Source organism: Cheilinus undulatus, linkage group 13, assembly GCF_018320785.1.
Source record: "Cheilinus undulatus linkage group 13, ASM1832078v1, whole genome shotgun sequence".
Classification (NCBI taxonomy): domain Eukaryota; kingdom Metazoa; phylum Chordata; class Actinopteri; order Labriformes; family Labridae; genus Cheilinus; species Cheilinus undulatus.
In genome coordinates, this window is record NC_054877.1 from 31,412,013 (window position 1) to 31,424,476 (window position 12,464).

The 12,464-nt window shown below is 38.7% G+C and overlaps 1 protein-coding gene across 2 annotated transcripts; it reads left to right on the forward strand.

The window, feature by feature from the left end:
- Positions 1-680: 680 nt before the first annotated feature.
- On the forward strand, positions 681-9,991 carry LOC121520064 (E3 ubiquitin-protein ligase MARCHF2-like). 2 transcript variants are annotated; one of them, XM_041803299.1, is made up of 5 exons: positions 681-979; positions 2,099-2,398; positions 2,497-2,692; positions 6,096-6,305; positions 8,660-9,991. In XM_041803299.1, exons 2-5 carry the CDS (start codon positions 2,214-2,216, stop codon positions 8,813-8,815), a joined length of 747 nt encoding a protein of 248 aa, XP_041659233.1. In that variant the 5' UTR covers positions 681-979; positions 2,099-2,213; the 3' UTR covers positions 8,816-9,991. The 2 variants fall into 2 exon arrangements, with proteins under 2 accessions (XP_041659233.1, XP_041659235.1); XM_041803301.1 differs by having other exon boundaries at positions 2,113-2,398.
- The last annotated feature ends 2,473 nt before the right edge of the window (positions 9,992-12,464 follow it).

Below are 12,464 nucleotides of genomic sequence, written 5' to 3' on the forward strand. Positions count from 1 at the left end.
CATTCTTTAAGTTCCCTTGTTATATCAATGAAACTGTCCCGACCCTACATACTGCAACACCCTGAGAAGGTCAACTATATGCTGCCACCTGGTGGCTTTTTTACGGCTACATAACTTATCAATGATAACGGATAACGTTCATTTCTTCGTTAAAATCCCATTTAAGCCGTTATCTGAAGTTAACGATGATTGTAACCCCGGGAAATACCTCGTAAATAGACACAATCTGACGTTTTACTGCCATTGTTTGTACTTTATGATGCATTCATGTCTCCTCGTAAACTGCTATACTAACGTTTTGAGATGGCACTTGTGATCATCCATGATCGAAATCACAACGCTAGAAGTGCATGCAGTCATACTTTACCAGGTCATGTTTGATAGCTGATTTGTTTTTTACTTTATAGCTTGTTAGTGCAATGTTCTATACACGAAATCATCGGGAAAAAATTATTCATGACAAACTAACCTTGTCAAAAAAATGACTAGACTTATTTATCAACCCATTGAACAACACGTCTTCAAACGCAGCATCACTAATAGTACGTACATATGATATGATCCAGTTCAACTCCTTAATAACTGATTTAAGCGTGTGAAGCTTGCTTTGTTACTATTTACGTACGACTGTGAAAGCAGCGTTGAGTCACGTGGCCAGTGCACAGCTGAGGGATGCTGAAGTGGCTTGCCTGCTGCTGTTAGCCTGTTAGCCACCTTAGCTGCGCCTGGTAATCCTGGCAGACACAATCCGTTTCTCCTCATCCTCTCAAGCAAAATCACCCGAGGGAGACAGACTACACGCCATGGAGAGGACACAGCGCATGTGGTCGTCGTTTGTATTCCCTCTTTTGTCCAGCTTTTGGTTAGATGGCAGTATTATAGTTTATAGCTAAGGCTGTACAGTTAGCTTTGGTAGCCCGTGTCTGGTTAGCGCAGGGCCAAGGCCAAGGCCAAGCGAGAAAAGGGAGGCCATCGTCGGGTGAGTACATTTATACTAATGTTTGTTTTTACCTTGTTCATTGGGTTTTTATATACTTAATTCGCTTATAAACTGCTGTCCAACCGCCTCGCCGCGGGTTTTTTCTTGTAAACAGAGAATTTATGCCTTTGTTGGTGGTTGTAATGTTGCAATAAGGACAGACTGTCAATAATAGACATATTTGCCAACACAGGCTGTGGAAATTAAACTGTTAACCGTCGAATCAAGGTGGCAGAAACAGTAGTAGACAATGAAACGTTAGACTGGCAGTCTCCACACAGTCTGGGGATTTATTTTCCTTTCATGAAACAGGACATACTCCTTTATCAGTAGAAATGGCATTTAACTGGTCTGGGGTAAGTTTCTTGTATTGTGTTACTCTAAACACACTTCTAAGCTATTGCTCTAAAATTTCTCAAGATGTTTTTTTTTCTTTTTTAATGAAATAAGTTATTTCACAGGTGTGAATTATGGGAGGTCTGAAGGCAAGCAATGTGCTTCATACTGTATTTAACACCCCTACACTATTTATGGAATGCTTATCAACGTAATTTAGAGTTTTTTATATGGTCTGTGGTAATGTTGCCATGTTTACTTAGTTCCTTTTGGTGTTTGTAGTGTCTTACCTTATGCATAGTGTCTTTGAGTACATGGAAAGCACTTCATAGTATATGAAATATGTTCTTGTCTCAACCAAATGTGTTATTACTTTTATTGAGGGGAAGATAAAGTGTATTTCTAAATGGCTTCATTATTTTCCCAAGTTTAATCCTAACATGTCTTGTGCCTGTGTTTTCGAGGACTTATTCGCAGCCAAACATATTTGGCATTCTTAGCAGCTGTGACATCTCAATTTTTAACTAATAGCTGTAGGGTCTGAGCTTCATAACATGTCTTTGTACTGATAGACCCACTTGGTTAATAAGGAATTTGCCTTGCCTCAGGACCTTTGAAGGTTTTTGGTCTTGTTTATTTCCAACAAACTAACATTTCCAGCCCCTTTAAAGTTTAGACCTTATTTTTGTTTAATTCTGAGGAGAGATCACTGAAGAGAGCAATAAACCTCATATTGTCTATTCGTCATTGTTTTCTGTTCATGTTCTTGTTGTAATCCACCAGGATCTGTTCTGTAGGTGGGCAGAAGACAAGAGGAGTGGGACATCAGATTTGTTCCAGACTCTTCTTTGAAGACGCCTCCACCATCATCTAAGTCACTGTCACCCTCTGCTGAGACATGTCTTCATCAGGGTGCTGCCACCTACCCGGCTCCCTTTGTGATTACTCAGGGAACGCTGAATCCGATGCCTCCAAGGACTCAGAGGAGTCTGATTCCACCACACAAGCCCAATATATTGCCAAAGTGACGGCGAAAGATGGCCGCCCACTCTCCACCGTTGTCAAAGCGGTGAGCCTGCAGAGGTAAGAGGGGGAGGAACTCTCATGTGGCGCTCATGAATACGCTGTCATCCTGTTATCTTTGGTTGATCATTACTTTGTCCCTATACCTTGCTCAACAGCGATGTGGGAATGTGTCGGATTTGCCATGAGGGAGCCGGAGGGGAGACTCTGCTCTCGCCCTGTGACTGCACTGGTACGCTGGGTAAAGTGCACAAGAGCTGCTTGGAGAAGTGGCTGTCTTCCTCCAACACCAGCTACTGTGAACTCTGCCACACAGAATTCACTATTGAGCGACGACCACAACCACTCACACAGGTGAGAGGGCTCTTTATTTTCAGAAAAAGGCTTTAAATAACTGGTATTTGTTGGACAAATGAGTGGGAAATGAGCAGGATGGATTTGTTGAAAGCAAAGGAAATTATATATTCTTACTGTTGCTGAAGCAAGTGGATTTTAAGAGTTTTTGAGCTTCATTTAAAGCTATTTAGAGAGTGATCATCTTTATTTTAGAAGGTTTGGCTAATAGTAAAAAGAGGGTTTGCTGACCTTGTTACAGGTCTCTATTAATGTGTTTTATTCACATTATTCAGGAAATTTTCACCTTGTTGATTCTGCTTTACTTGGCAGACTCATGATGTTTTAGTCCTTGGAAAAAAAAGATGCCAATCAAATTAACACTGAATAAGGGAAGTTATATAAAAATGATCTCTACTGACAGATTCTCTGTGTGAAACTAAAGTGTTATGATACCAGAATTTTAATATTATTAAAAATTAAATGATACTCTTGTGTTTTGTTACTGTAGCAAGAAAATTACCTCCTGGGCATCCAAAACTGGTTAATGTAGTTAATTTGATTTCCAACCTGCACATTATAAAGGGTCACTGAATGTACTAAAATTATTTGTGATATTTTAAAGGCTTCAGACATTATGTCGTGACACCAAGCTCATTTGTAAACAGCCTGCAGGTTAGAACTTTGATAAAAGCTTGTAGGGACCAAGTGATATTGCTGTCCCTCTCCTCTGCTTTTGTGCATTGTTTTAAGATAAGTGAACTTTACAAAACAGAAACAGGGGGCAGAGCAGAGGGACAGATGCAGCAGGTAGGAAAAAGTGTGAGTTCTAACCTCTTTAAAATGGTTAGAAAATGTCTTACTCCTCTGAATCACTGCTGAGTTAGTAACTAGTGCTTAGGCCTCTCTCTGCTTATCTCAATGTTGATGTCTTTGCTGTGCACGTCTGTTTTTTTCCATAACTTTGATACTTTCAGTTCTATTGAACATAAAAATAGCAGATATTGATTGCTTAAAGCACATGATATTAAACATGTATTCAATTTTTGAAATTTTGAAAATTGTAGTGTGACATAGGGTGGCAGGGTAGAGGTTGTCTCCAGAATCAAACAAAATTTTTCATCTTTCTGAATGTTTGTGCAGAGATGTTGACATGTAAAATCAGTCATGGTCAATATAATTTGGCCTTTTTTGACAAAAAGAAACACAGAAAAACCCTTCAATGTCAAAGTGAAAACAGATTTCTACAAACTAAAGGAAAGTTAAAAAAAAATCTGTCATGTAAAATAAGTAACTGCATAAATATTCACCCCCTTCAGTTAGTATTTAGTAGATAGACTTTGGCTGCAATTACAGCACTGAGTCTGTGTGGATAGGTCTCAATCAGGCTTGCAAATCTGGACACGGCAATTTTAATCCATTCTACTGTTCCAAACTGCTCTAGCTCTGTCAGGTTGTAAGGGGATTGAACATGAAAACACCTTTTCAAGCCACAAATTCTCTTTTGGATTGAGGTCTGGGCTTTTACTTGGCCACTCCAAAACTTAACCTTGTTCTCTTTGAACCATTTCTGTGTGGCTTTCGCTGTATGCTTCAGGTCATTGTCGTGCTGGAAAATAAATCCTCTTCCAAGCTGGCATTCTCTTGCAGACTGAATAAGAATGTCCTCTAGGATTTTCCTATATTTTGCGGCATTCATTTTACTCCTATCTTTGCAAGCCTTTCCAGCAGCTGAGAAGCATCCCCACAGCATGATGCTGCCACCACTGTGCTTCACAGTGGGAATGGTGTGTTTGTGGTGATGTGCAGTGTTTGGTGTCCACCAAACATACCATCTTGTCTGATGGCCAAAAATCACCATTTTGGTCTCATCAGACTAAGTAACTTTCTCCCACACACCTTTTGGCTAAATGTAGTCTAGATTTAATCTGAGTTTTCTTCAACAGTGGTTTTCTCTTTGCTTCTCTCCCATAAAGCTTGGACTGGTTTAGAACCTGGCAACAGTTGCTGTATGCAGAGTCTCTCCTATCTCAGTTGCTGAAGCTTGTAACTCCTTTTAGAGTTGTCATAGGTGACTTGTTGGCCTCTCTCACTGGTCTCTCCTCTCTACATGGTCACTAAGTTTATGAGGAAAGCCTGATCCAGCCAGATTTACACATGTGTCATATTCCTTCCATGTTTTGAAGATTGTTACGTGTGCCTGGCTCTGCATGTTTCCTCTCTCCCTACTCTCTCTGGTCTCCCTCCTCCCCCTACCTGTGTGGCTTCAGCACACCTGTGTGCTGTTAGCACTCAAGGTGGAGGAGGGGCAGTATTAGAGGGGCAGGGGAGAGGAGCAGAGCAGAGCTGAGCCAGACACTGTGGCACACTCACGGACAAGCACATGAGGAGGTTTGTTTGATTTGGTTAACCTTCTTATTTTCGTTGATTATTAATTAAGCGTTTCGGTTTCCCGTTCTTTTCTTTTCCCCTAGGCATGTTTAGATTGCTGGGTTTTGTTGTTTTAGTTTGGCTGTAGTCGTCAGTAGTCCTATTTTCTCGTTGTTTTCTTTTCTTGATTAATAGGTAGTTTCTTTTTGGTTAGGTAGTTCTAGTTGGGGTGGTGGCTGGTCCAATGGCCCATTGCGTGGTTAGCCATGTCCACCACCCCTCTTTTGTTTTTTTTGGCTGGCGGCTGCAGCCCTTTTTATTTCATTGATTTGTTTACTGTTTAATTAATTAATTGACTATTGCTAATCAAAAATAAAGCTTTGATTATTTGTTGAAACTCAAACCCTTTGTCAGTGTCCATTCATATGTTATGGTCTCTTTTGTACGAGCCTTATTCTCATTGTTTAAACTAATCATTTTTAAGAGGCCGTAACAAGATGAATTAAACTGAACTCAGAGTTTTTTTGCATTCATCCCTTGACTTATTCTCTTCAATAATCTTTTCTCTGAGTTGCTTAGTGTTCCTGTGTCTTCATGGTGTAATGGTAGCCAGGAATACTGATTAACCATTGAGTGGACCTTACAGACACAGGTGTCTTTATTCTACTATCCCTTGAGACACACTCACTGCACACAGTTGATCCGTATTTCACTAACTGTGAGACTACTAGCACCAAGTTGCCAGACCTCTTTTAAATCTGGTCTGTCACTTTATTTACACCTTTTTACCTTACATATTTATGTTTAATTGACAGTGATTGTGTGGTTTTAGAAGCTTTGTCCTCAAATGTAGTGAAATCCTGGATCCATTTTGTGTGCATTTGATAAAAACAGTTTTTGTTTTTTTGTTTTCAAATTTCAAAATGGAATTCTGCATTAGTTACAGCTAAAATTCAGGCCTCGGCCATCTTGAAGCTTTTTCTTAAATGTTCTCTGTCAAGAGCTGATGGATTCTTAGACTGATATAAACCAGCGACATCTTCCTTCTCCTCAGTGGCTGAAAGACCCTGGGCCTCGAAGTGAGAAGCGCACGCTGCTCTGCGACATGGCCTGCTTCCTGCTCATCACACCGCTTGCAGCCATCTCTGGCTGGCTGTGTCTGAGGGGAGCCCAGGACCACCTGCAGCTGAAGAGCAGACTGGAGGCTGTGGGCCTCATTGCCCTCACCATCGCCCTCTTCACCATCTACATCCTCTGGACACTGGTAACTAATGGATTTCTTTAGTGTTTTTACTGTAATGACATGGAGTTTTCTTATAAAAGTTATGCTAATGTTCATGTCTTCATAAGCATGTGTAGAGCTGGCGTAGAGTTAAGCTTTTCTGTCCTTACTCGTAAGTGTTGGTTTTGAAATTGTTGAGTCCAAAATACACCTGGACTTCAAATATGAATTGGCACAGATATAATAAAAAGAACCAAATACACACATCAGTTTTATGCTGTTTATTATGTATTAACAGTGTAGGAATTAGGGCTATAGTCAACCAAAGAAAAACTTGGTCGAATAAAATCACACCAGATCATCAATTAATCAATTGGTTGTGGGTTGGACCAAAACAAAAAAAACCTTCATGTTATTTCTATATCAAACTTATCACTGACAGTGTAGTCAGTGCATGTAGGTGATAATTAAAATTCATAATGAACCCAAAATGAAGTAAATTAAGTGAATAATATTTGAATAGTTTTTTTTTTTTTTTGTAAATTATATTCTATTTCATGTCACCAAGAATTGAAAGTGGGATCTTGATTGTTGACGTTTGAACGAAGCATTGTTTATTAATCCTGAGGCGCATTCACTTCCAGCTCTCATCAGATGGTTAAAATTGCTCTTGTCAAAGTAAAAAAAAACAAAAAACTTTTAACTGAACATTTAATCCTGCTCTGGACACATGAGAGCTTGTTTGGTGCATCAGGCATCCAGGATTACGCTGAGAAAAGGCACAGTTCGTGGCCCATAAAGGTAAACTCTCCACTATGAACCGCTTTTTCTCTCTCTCCTCACTTGGCTCTGTATAGTTAATGTAGCTTATTCCAGGTCAGGGGAAACAATTCTGGTGTCAGATCAGATATCGTATAAATCTGTTGCTATTTTACGGCTTTAAAAACAACACTTAAGCATACTGAGTCATCAATGGTGGGTGCTTTGTGTAATGACGTCGACGCTTGACGTAGCCGTGCCCAGGCCTGGATGCGTTGAGCAGTGTGAGTGCGGGCCAAAGGGGGGACAGGGGAGGGGGTCAAATGAGCTTCTGCACGGTTAGAATATGGCACGGTACGGATGGCCTAGTGTGAGTGCGCCCTAAGGTCCTCTTCCTCTATCCACTTCCCTGGCCCACCTGCTGGCTTGACCACCATTGGATCTAGAGCCTTTAGCTGCTCTGCTCCCCGTTTCTATAAGTCCCGCCCAATCAGACAACTCCTCATTTCAACCTGTCTCAGAATCTTTTCAATTTTGAATATTTGGTCTGGTTGATCTCTTTGTTCCAACCTACATACTGTTTTATTCAATGTTTTAATTCATTTCTAACTTATGTATGTTTGTTTACTTATTTATATGTCCTGTTTTAAAAATTTTCCTTGTAAGATGATCTTGAGGCTCCTATAGATACAATGCATTATTATTATTATCATTATTATTATCAATTTAGTCCATTTCTGAGGGTTCCCCTCCTTTATACCAGAGAACTGGTCTGAATTTAAATTTGCGTTTAGTCAACTTTGAATACAGTTGCCAAACAACATGTCTAAATGAGTTTCACTGTTTTTGGGGCAAATCTGACCTTGAGTTCTGCATAAACAAAGCAACAAGAGTAAGGGGGATGATAATCTGAGGGAGCAGTGTTTTATGGAAATTTATCCTGATGTCTCATGAATGTATACACAACTCAATAAGGTGGCTTTTACTCTTGAATAACAGTAAGCATCTTTTTTCCAACTCAGTAGTATTTTTTTTAGAATGAGATGTATTGTAAAGCGCATACTAAGGCTGGGCAATTGATTACAGCTAGATACTTACAGGATATGAGTACTGGCAATAAACTCATTGCTTAAATCCAACTTAATCTCATATAAATACTTTTGTACCATTTATGATGCCGGTAGGTGAAGCTCAAGCGTGCCATCAGCTGCACAGATCTGATTGGTTGATGTCGATGTATTTGTGGGAAAATCATTTTTGGATTTATTTTTGGAGTCAGTAGGGACATATTTCCAGCAGAATTATCGTTTAAACTTTAAGAAAAGCAGGTTGACTTAAAACTGAGTTATACTCATAATGCACTCTTTAATATATTATCTCATTTCATATGGTCATTGCAGTATTACATGTTGTATTTTTACCCCTAATTTCTAACCGATCCCTCCTCAGAAACTCCGTTCTTTAATCTTCAGACTAGATTAGACTTTTAGCTTGTCACCATTGAGCTGTTACACTGCTGCTTCTGTCCTGTGTTTGTACTACTCTGTCTCAAATGTCTTGCTGTCTGTTGTATTAATGCTCATCTTTTCCTCTGCTCCTGTCTGACCCCCCTCCCACTCTTCTTTCTCTAATCTCAGGTGTCGTTTCGGTATCACTGTCAGTTGTACTCAGAGTGGAGGAGGACCAATCAGAAAGTGCGTCTGCTCATGCCCGACATGAAAGGGGCGCACACCACACAACGATCTGTGCCGACCAAGTCGACCAAGAAAATGACTGACGAGACCATCGTATGAGTGTGGAGCAGTGCAGAGAGGAATATTTAAAATAATGCCCACTGAAGCACTCTCTAAAAAAACAAAAAACAATATTAATCATATTAATGAACTTTTGCACTTCATATGGACCATTTGGAGAGGAGAGGGCTGTTTTCTCCTTCTCTTGTCTTTTAACGAAGCACTTGATGTTAACTGTGATGGTATTTGCTGACCACAGAGCGTGGTTTTGGGAGGAACTCATTCTGGAGTCACAGTTGATGTTGAAACAGACAGTGAGTGCTGGGATGTGTGAACGACTGAAAACATGGAGAACGGACTAACCAGCCCAACTGTGTGCCCATGACACAAACTTATGAAATACTAAGACACAAGCTAATGTAGCAGGATATAACTGATTCAGCATGCTACTACAGTATAATATGAAACATACTCACTACCTATAATTCCCTTATGCCCCTTCACAATGTATTTAGCAGATTTTGAACAAAGGGCAGTCATGAGCCCGGCAGAGGATTATAATCTACATACATGATTGACAAAGTCTATCTGTGAATATACTTTACTGACAAGCAGAGGGCGACAGTCGCTCATACCAATGACCTTGTCTTTAATCTGAAACCTTTGAAGTTTCTTGGTGGGGCTTTATCATTGCAGCCTGAACAGTGGAAATTAAGTAATTTTCCTGTTTAGTCATCAGCCAAGGCGTCATATATTTATCACACTTTTAACGGGGTGAGTGAAGACTGAAGTATATAGAACAGCACCAGCTGCAGCCGTTAAACGGCACAACAGTAATGTTTATAGTATTGAAGGTATGGAAAAGTGTTAACAATTGGATGATGTCTCAACTATTGTCATAAAAGTGCATTACAGCCCTGCTCCACTTGTAAATGCACCATTCATTGACTGAGCTGCCTAGCAGTGACCAGTAGTTTCTCCTACATCACTTTAAATAGAAGAGATCCAGTGTTCTGAAAGGCGAGATGACAGACTTTTGTCCAATATAAAACCACACAGAGAGGTATCAGAGCAGACTGGTACTCTGTAAAGGTGCAAATGTGTTCTGAGATGTCAATCAATGTATGCAGCGTATGCTTAACAAAGTATTTGTGTCATTGTAGTCTTCCTGCTGCATCCCCTGGAAAAGTTGGGTTATTGTGCAATAAAACACGAGGGACTCCTGGACTAAATCAATGTGAAATGTGACTTGTCTGGTGGTTTGAGGTCATTCAGCTTCTAATGATTTTCATGTGGTATTTGGAAATAACTTTTTATTTAATAATCAATCACTACGGAGTCATGGCCAAGACCAGTTATCCTGTTTGAATACCAAAAACGTTTTTCATGTAGTATATTTGTGCTGAGAACCTTTTAATGTTCAAATTACATTATTTAACAGAGATGATTCTTTTTACAGTTACCTTCAAACAGAGTCAAAGGGAGCAACGCATGTTCAAACATGTTGTCTTTATTTAATTGTCTTCTACAAGTATAAAGAAATGTAGATTTCTACATTTTGGAGAAAAGTTAAAAAACAGATTCACCTTTAGACTGCAATTGTTGTGCAATGCTTTCTGGGTAATGATGCCACTGGGCTGCGTTGTTTTTCCCACATCTTGCACTCGCCTTAATTTACATTAGTGACTTCTTCCTCTATGCCCTCTTTGCTAAAACTGCACTTGGCTTTAAAATTAAAAGGTTTTCAGGATGAACCTCATATAGGAAGAGGAACAATGCAGCAGGATAACTGGGCTACATAGGAAAATATTTATTTTTAATTTTCTCCAAAATATAAAACCAAATGTTCTCTTTATACAACGCAAATATAGAAGATGGTAATGTGAATTAGATATAGGCAGAATGTCTGAACATGTAGGGTGTCCTTTGAGGTCACATTACACTTTGAGTATTTCCTTGTGAAACAGTTTCATGCTTCTGTCCAACCACATTTCACAGGCTAAACACTACTGAACATTCTTTATAGAAAGTTCTGTTTACGAGGGATGTACGATTTTGGATTTTTGCCAAGGTCCATTATGCCAATTTGAGCAAATTCATAGTAGCTCATTTGAAGTTTAGAAATGGTGAAAGAAACAAACTTTAGTCCCATAACACACTTAAACACTAAAACCACCAACAGGTGAAATTTCCCCCAAGGCTGTCCTTTAATTTTGTCAAACTTTGCATTGATAAAATTGAAAAGCCTGTTAATTAATGACTTTTTCTACCAGTTTGTTATGTTGCACCAGGTGTCATAAACATGTTTGCATAACTCCAAATATTATAAATGGCCATAAATACCTAGATACACGTAAAATTTACCCCATAAGCAGCCTTTAATTTTCCATCTGTTTTACCTGACTCTAGCAGAGTCTGTCTGTTTCTTCTCTGCATAATTTGGAGTCGAAGATTAACTTTCAACATGGATAACACAGGGACAAAAAAAATTATTACTGAAAAATTTCTGTATCTGCTCAGTGCTTTAAGTGCTGTTGGTAGGGAAATTTCTGGACTGAGTGATCAGTCCTGTGACAATTTTTGATGTGACTGATCATCATCCACTAGTAATCTAGGTGTTGTTCATTGTCTCTGGTTAAATAATTGTTTTAAACAGTGCTATTAATGCACTCCAATGAAGGTAAATTTTACCTGCTGTCTGTTTTAGGTATATAGATCCCTGGTGTTGAAACTGAAAGAATGAGGATGAACACAGAAAGACTTCAGCTGATGTATGTCTGCTGGTCCTGTACAAAACTCCACAAACTTATCTGTGTATATGACCGATATTTACAGTGGACACACTAATTGCACAAGAATTCCTTATTTGCCGATACTGAAATCATGCCAAGAACATTATGCATCCCTACCACTTTTTAGATTGATTACAGAGATTAATGAATTACTATATTTTTCTAATCCCTTTAGTCCCTTTGAAAAAAGGGTCTGCTCTTTGTCATATTTAATATGTAGTAACCAGCTCCATCTTAGAGTGGTTTCCTTTTTAAGCTTTTTTCATTTAATAATATGAACATTTTTGGCATAGAAATGTAAATATATATATATATATATATATAATTTTCACACTGAAAGATTGTGTTTGATATCCAAAAGCTTAATACAAAGTCATTTAACAAAGCGTTCTCCATTTCACATCTGAACCAAGCAATCCTGCTACCTTTTACCCATACCTGACCCCTACATTAGCAACCGTTAGCTAAAAAAAAAAAAGTTTAATTTTTATGAAAATACTCCAATTTGGTGCCATCTTAAGGAAGCTCTTAGCAGATATGCATCCATACATTTTATTGACTTAGATTTCTTTTGATAATAACTTAATTTCAGTTGTTGTCGTGAGATCTCAACTTATTTTTCTCATCTCAGGATATCAAAAATGTTCAAAAAACAAATGAAATAATTTTGCAGTTTATCTGATTGCAGATACCAATGTTTTTACTTCTTTTTGTGTTAGACTCATGTTATCAACATTTCCTCTCATGTTGGACCACAAAAACAGATCAGAGTTCATCCACCAGAGGACTTCCTCTACCCAATAAATACTCTTTGTGAATTTGTAGTTACATGTACTATCTGCCAGCATTAAATTAATACATCACATGTGAACATTATCTACTAATACTGGTTAATAACGCATTTTGAAATGATGGAT

What these genes read in the sequence shown, in the direction of transcription:
- LOC121520064 (XM_041803299.1), top strand. Translation starts at nt 2,214, where the DNA reads ATGTCTTCATCAGGGTGCTGCCACCTACCCGGCTCCCTTTGTGATTAC. An exon ending in AAAGCGGTGAGCCTGCAGAG is followed by an intron (nt 2,399 to 2,496) that starts GTAAGAGGGGGA and finishes CTTGCTCAACAG; the next exon opens with CGATGTGGGAATGTGTCGGA. An exon ending in GACCACAACCACTCACACAG is followed by an intron (nt 2,693 to 6,095) that starts GTGAGAGGGCTC and finishes CCTTCTCCTCAG; the next exon opens with TGGCTGAAAGACCCTGGGCC.